Source organism: Raphanus sativus, chromosome 6 (assembly GCF_000801105.2).
Source record: "Raphanus sativus cultivar WK10039 chromosome 6, ASM80110v3, whole genome shotgun sequence".
Classification (NCBI taxonomy): domain Eukaryota; kingdom Viridiplantae; phylum Streptophyta; class Magnoliopsida; order Brassicales; family Brassicaceae; genus Raphanus; species Raphanus sativus.
In genome coordinates, this window is record NC_079516.1 from 15,201,119 (window position 1) to 15,207,118 (window position 6,000).

The 6,000-nt window shown below is 32.3% G+C and overlaps 2 protein-coding genes and 1 pseudogene across 2 annotated transcripts in view; all 3 read right to left on the reverse strand.

Annotated features, from left to right (window-relative positions):
• Positions 1 to 4,315: 4,315 nt before the first annotated feature.
• On the reverse strand, positions 4,316 to 5,603 carry LOC108837076 (60S ribosomal protein L22-3-like). Its single transcript, XM_018610149.2, has 2 exons — positions 4,688 to 5,603; positions 4,316 to 4,581 (listed from the first exon to the last, which is right to left on the reverse strand). The coding sequence occupies exons 1-2, from the start codon at positions 4,855 to 4,857 to the stop codon at positions 4,497 to 4,499; spliced, it is 255 nt and encodes an 84-aa protein (XP_018465651.1). The 5' UTR covers positions 4,858 to 5,603; the 3' UTR covers positions 4,316 to 4,496.
• On the reverse strand, positions 5,234 to 5,410 carry LOC130497356 (U1 spliceosomal RNA; annotated as a pseudogene).
• A 135-nt stretch (positions 5,604 to 5,738) lies between the features above and the next one.
• Positions 5,739 to 6,000, reverse strand: part of LOC108807208 (uncharacterized) — a 7,978-nt gene continuing 7,716 nt past the window's right edge. The window contains exon 4 of the mRNA XM_056987873.1: positions 5,739 to 5,990. Within this exon, the coding sequence (XP_056843853.1) occupies positions 5,968 to 5,990 (23 nt within the window). The 3' untranslated portion in view covers positions 5,739 to 5,967. The remainder of the gene's footprint in view (positions 5,991 to 6,000) is intronic.

The window sequence follows — 6,000 nt, forward strand, 5'->3', positions numbered from 1 at the left end:
TAAAGTTTTACATGGTGTTCGCTGTATAGTGTTTTTTTTTTCCTTTTTTAAAAAGATCACACATCTCTATTCTAAATGTAACAGTCTGTTTCTACTCCAATGTGTTAATGTAGTGAGGGCAGAGAAACTAGTGCAGAAAGTAAAAATAGACACAAAGTTTGTTAACGGGGTTCGTTTCCTACATCCCCGGGACCTCGTCCAGATTTCATTGACTTAGAACAAGGAGCAACCTACAATTGCTATATGGTACAACACACACGAGTGTCTACCACTCTTTTCTAAGGAGCAATCTACAAAGATTAGGAATACAACGGATCCCATCCGGACACGCCAGAGCACACTGTCTTCTACAGCTGCAATCTTCACAGACCTCTTCAATGAAACCTCCTTTGCTAAACTCCCCCTGAGTCTAGGCTTCGATCTTCCACTTCTCGGAAGTACTTCACCAAGTACGTCAGCACCCAACGCACACTAGTGACACAAAACGCTTGATCCTCCAAGCACACACAAAGCTCACCACGAGCTACACACGATGGCTAACTCCACCATACAAAGCGTCAACACCAAGGACAACCAAACTAAGTCCACATCAGACTCCATCGATAACTACTACAGACACTGCTTCGACACCAAGCAGATACACCAATATACAATGAAACCCCTCTCTCTATTATGTGAGGTCTAGCTTTCTCATAAAGCACGTCCCTCCTTATATAGCAGACCATAACTTGCTCTCCACGTCTTTAACTTGCTTTCCAAGTCTTCCACTTACTCTCCAAGTCTTTCCAATACACATAAGATAACTTTCCATTTACCTTAATGGAAAACTTCATCTTCAATCAAATTCCCTTTTTCTTTATGGAAAACGTCCATTTGTCTTCAAGCACATATCATCTTTCCTTTTCTAACTCAGGAAGCCAACGATCATCCATAAACCCGAACTCCCATTCAGCTCCATCTTCATGCCACACGCCTGTAGTACCTCCTGTAATACTTCACGAACTAATACAGACATCTCAGGAATCTGCATCTTCACAATGGCAGATAGTGGACGAATAATCTAATAAACTAATTAGAGCTTAGTTAACAGATGCAGTAGGCTTCGTTATTGGCAGGGGCGGAGGTGTGGCATGACCTTCATCTCTTTTATTAAAACTTTTATTAAAACTGAAGTACAAATAAAAATTCACCCTTAATTATTCTTAATATTTACCAACTTGTATCATTAATACTAAATTTTTTTTTAATAAAATCGAAAATTAAGTATAATTAATGGAATATCTTTTTAAATGTTAGTTACCTTAAATTTCAAAATAAAATCTCAATAGATATGCACAATATCTGACAATAACTAAAAAAATAGAAAATCATTTTGCTAATATTAAATCACAACTTATTTTTGTTACATGCATAAATAAATCATTGATTAAATTGTAGTCTATTTATGACCTGATTGACTGATTCCACTGCATCTATAGTTTTATTATAAACGGTGATTTCATAACAATATATAGGAATTCACTATTATTAATTTATATTATTAAAATTGAAGTATAAATTAGATTTTTTTGGAAACATAAATAACAATTTTTAAAAAGATGTGTGTTTGGAAACTTGGATACCAATTTAAAAAACATAGGTTTTTTGAAAACATGAATATCAATTTAAAAATAGGTTTATTGGAACATGAATAGCGATATAAAAAAGATATAATATTGTTTGGAAACATAGATAGCATTCTATTAAAAAAAGAATGAATTTATGTTATTAAGAAAATTGGAAATCTATTATATTATGAGAAACTATATATTTGTGTCAATTTTAAAATATATGAAAATGAGCTTATCTAATAATCTAAAAGTATCATTTGTCTAAGATAATCATAAAACAAAATTTAACTTTATGTACATATTTCAAATCAAAATATTAATTTAAAGTTGATTTATATCAAAAATTGATTTAAAATATATATGTATATATATATTCAAAAAATTATTTTTACTAAAATATTTTCCAACAACCATTAATAAAAAATGTTTTCAATATATGTGATTATTGAAAATATAATATATGTGATTATTTATATGATAGTACGTATAAAATACTATTAATTATATGTTTGGTGTGTTTTAAAGGAAAAAATAGATTGTGAATTAGGGGTGGGCATTCGGGTTCGATTTAGGTCTGTTTGGGTTTTGGATTTTCGGGATCAAAGATTTCAGTCCCATTCGGATATTTCTAAAATTTTGATTCGGATGCGAATTCACATCTTTGCGGGTTTGTTCTGATTCGGATAACCCATTTAAATTCATTATATACTTTAAATTTTTCAAAATATTTAAACAAAATAATATAGTACTTATACATTTCAGTAACATATTAGAATACCTGAACTCAACATATAAATTGTTTTGATTTAAATATTTGGATAGAGAATCAATAGTTATGTTAAGTATTTTTAGTGATTTGAGTATACTTTAACTATTTTAGATATTTATATATATTTTCAACTATTTCAACCAACTTATAAGTACCATATATATATTATGTATGTTTTATATACATTAAGTCAAAATATATATAAGTATATAAATCTATTTCGAATACATTCAGCTATCTGAAATACTTCGGTTAGGAATGAATTCGTTTTAAGTTCTCTAAATACCAAAATTTTGATATTTAATCAAATTCGGTTCGGGTTTTATACTTCTTTTGGATCGAGATCGGTTTGATTTTTTAAATTCAGATTTTTTGCTCAACTCTAATATTGACATGAAAAACAACATATTTTATAAAAAATATACATCCGCACGGGCGTGCGGTTCAAAATCTAGTACTAATTTATGTTTTTCCACAGTAATTAGTGTTTGATTTATTTAGATACACTTTTCTTTTGGTCGGCATTCATTTAGATACGCTTGAACTAAATATTAGCTGCAAGAAGATGGATGGTTATATGCCCCGTACCAAAAACAATCTCGCATGACTGTGATTTGAAACAATAGAATATTATTAACCAACAATGCAGGTGAAATGCTGTGTATCAGTATTTCTTACAGTTATTATGTTTTCGACTCACAATTCAATTCTTAACATGCAGTTGGAAGATTTTTCTCGCTGGAAAATTATTTTATTCCAAATAATCGGTCTCCAATAAGTCACACCATAATGTAACACGATACATTAGAAACTAAACATATCCATGCACACCACTAAGGGTTATGGTAATTGATTAAATTCCAAAGGAAGAATTATATCACAAATGAACCAAAAATAGTTCTTAAAACGCGAAAGACTATAAACATCTTGAGGATAGACCAAACATTGCTGTATGTTTTTATCATAAAACGCGAGAGATGTCATATGATGTACTTGATAGAACCGTATTTTACAAACTACGGATTACTGAATATTGTAAAGAATAAAATTGATAAAATTATATCAAAGATTAAGAAAAGGATGATACAACTGCAGAGGCGAAATATTATCTCTTTCCTTAACTCAAAATACGTCCCGTAGTGCGACGGTTCGATAACGTAATGAGTCCCAGGATACAACTGTAAACAATCTTCTGAATTTGCGTCACTCTATCAGAAGCCTGGCGAAACTAGTTTTGTGTTGTACTCTCAGACACAAGAAATAAAAATAAGTTCTAACATAACTATTTCAAGTGGGAGAAAAAACTTTTTCTTTTCTCATATAGTTGTTTTTCCATCTTCTGTATATAGGAGAAGTGCTTCTTATATGCTTTGTTCCAAAAGCAAATAACTTGAAAATAAAACTTACACATTAACTCAAATAATTAATTACCAATCGATCATTATGAGAGTCAATGGTAACGTCTTTTATAATCAATGGCAAAGATATTTTTGAACCATAAAATTAATTTGAATTTGACCCAAAACATTATTAGGTATTAGACTATTTGTCTATTTATCAAATTACAAATTCAATTTTAATTATGAACCCAAAACTCTAAATTAGGTTTGGTTCAACTCGGTTTGATGCACACACATTTCAACCGGTATATATTTCCAGAAATATACTATAGTATATTCATACTTCTCCGTATATAAATAAGAGGATTCCCACCTCATATTTTATGTGGGACATTTACTAGTTTTTAAACATAGTCAAATAGTCAAGCTTACAAACTTTCCAAGTCAATAACTTAGGACCACATTTCTTATTCAAACAAACTTTGTTTTTGACATATTAATACACTACTTTATAGTGTTTGTCAAACAATCAGTTAACCGACAAACGTCTTCGCCCGGAAAACTTACCAAATATGGTCTAAAACCATCTCGTCAAAAACGAGTTCCAACCGTTCTTACAGAGTGAACAATAAGGTCTGACAACTGAGAATAACATTCCTCATAGAAGTGTATTACTTAAATCAAAACTACAAATATCTAACAAAAAAAAACACAGAAGAATTGTGGTAGAATCAAAACCAAACCCAAAGGTAAGAGAGGAACAGAAGAATCTAGGATCTAGTCTTCTTCCTCTGCTTCATTCTCAGCAATGTTGAAGTATTTCAACTCATAGAGGTTACGATCCATGTTAGCTGCAATCACTCTGACACAAACAAATAATCACACAATGAGCTCAAGACATATTCAAGATTCTAACATTCAAATTCTACCAAGACGTTAGCACCAAGGTTTATAACGTTAGATTATACCTCTTGGAGAATTGGCCGTCAGAGGTGACTGTGATCTTGCTCTTATCGCGAGTGACGGAGACAGAATCACCAAGTGCTTTACAGACAACCTTAATCCTCTCTCGAAGAAACTTCTCTAAAGCAAATCTCCATGATCTCTTTTCTCTACAACCCAAAGTTGACACATTCATAAGGTTCAAATCTATGAACGAATTATTACTAAAGATAGACACTATGAGTTCTAGTCTAAGTTCATTATTGCAGCAAAACGAAACGAAGTAAACATTTTCAAATCTATAAGACTTCAAAACAACAATACAATTGTATAATGCCGATTTAATTGTTCGGAAAGGCCCATATTATTTAAATTCTCCTAGGCCTAAAAGCCCGTCAAACTGTTTGGTCTTTCAGAGTTTAGTAAACTCATCGAGGTGGGATGTTGAATGTTCGTTACCTTTTCCATTGTAATACAAACATTGTTTTCGCCTTCGGTACTTCATTTCAGTTCTACACTAAAGCAATATATAATGAGCGGTTCAAAAAATAATTTAAACTGTTAATGGATGGTAGGAGCCGCGCGAACACAGGCTCCCTGTGCCACAAATAATGACGCAGGCTCTCTCACTTGGAGAGACCTTAAGCAGCGCCCTCTCCTTGTATCCTCTCTTTTGTGCAATGGAGAGAGATCACTAGCCTAGGCCACTCATATTTTTGATAATGAGTTGACCTCGTCCAGGTAAGTGATTTTCTTGTTCTCTCCCCTTCTCTTTTTATACTATGCTTCGCGAGTCCTTCCCTGTGAGCGTAATCGATGTGGGACTCTTATAAATCTCCTACTCTCACAAGCTTTTAACGGCAAAATTGTTGGTTTTACTTACATGGGCTGGACGCTACAGGCCCATTTTTTTGTTTAGCAGTTGATCGACTTACATATGCTCACATATGCTAGCTTCAACAATTAACCAATCAAATTTTCTTTACCAATTTGAAAGTACTGTAAATTGAATTCGATTTGTGTTTTAAATAGCAAGAAAATGGGGACACAGAGGTAATGAATAATTAGAATTAGAGATAGGAGACGGAAAATAAATATGCATTATTTTTCTGGAAGGTGTATCTCTTACAGATTAGCATCCCGTAATTTGCAAACAATCTGCAGGGCGTATGGATCATATAACCCAAAGTTAACTCATTTCAAAGTACGGGAACAAGGGATTAAAGAAACATAAAAAGAAAAGGAAAAATTCAGTAGAATATGCCTACAATAGGCAAACATCAGCCATGGTAAGAATAATATTCGTTTAGTCTTTATGCAAGTTATCAGGCTTGAGAAA

What these genes read in the sequence shown, in the direction of transcription:
- LOC108837076 (XM_018610149.2), bottom strand. Translation starts at nt 4,857, where the DNA reads ATGAATGTGTCAACTTTGGGTTGTAGAGAAAAGAGATCATGGAGATTT. An exon ending in GACGGCCAATTCTCCAAGAG is followed by an intron (nt 4,582 to 4,687) that starts GTATAATCTAAC and finishes TGTTTGTGTCAG; the next exon opens with AGTGATTGCAGCTAACATGG.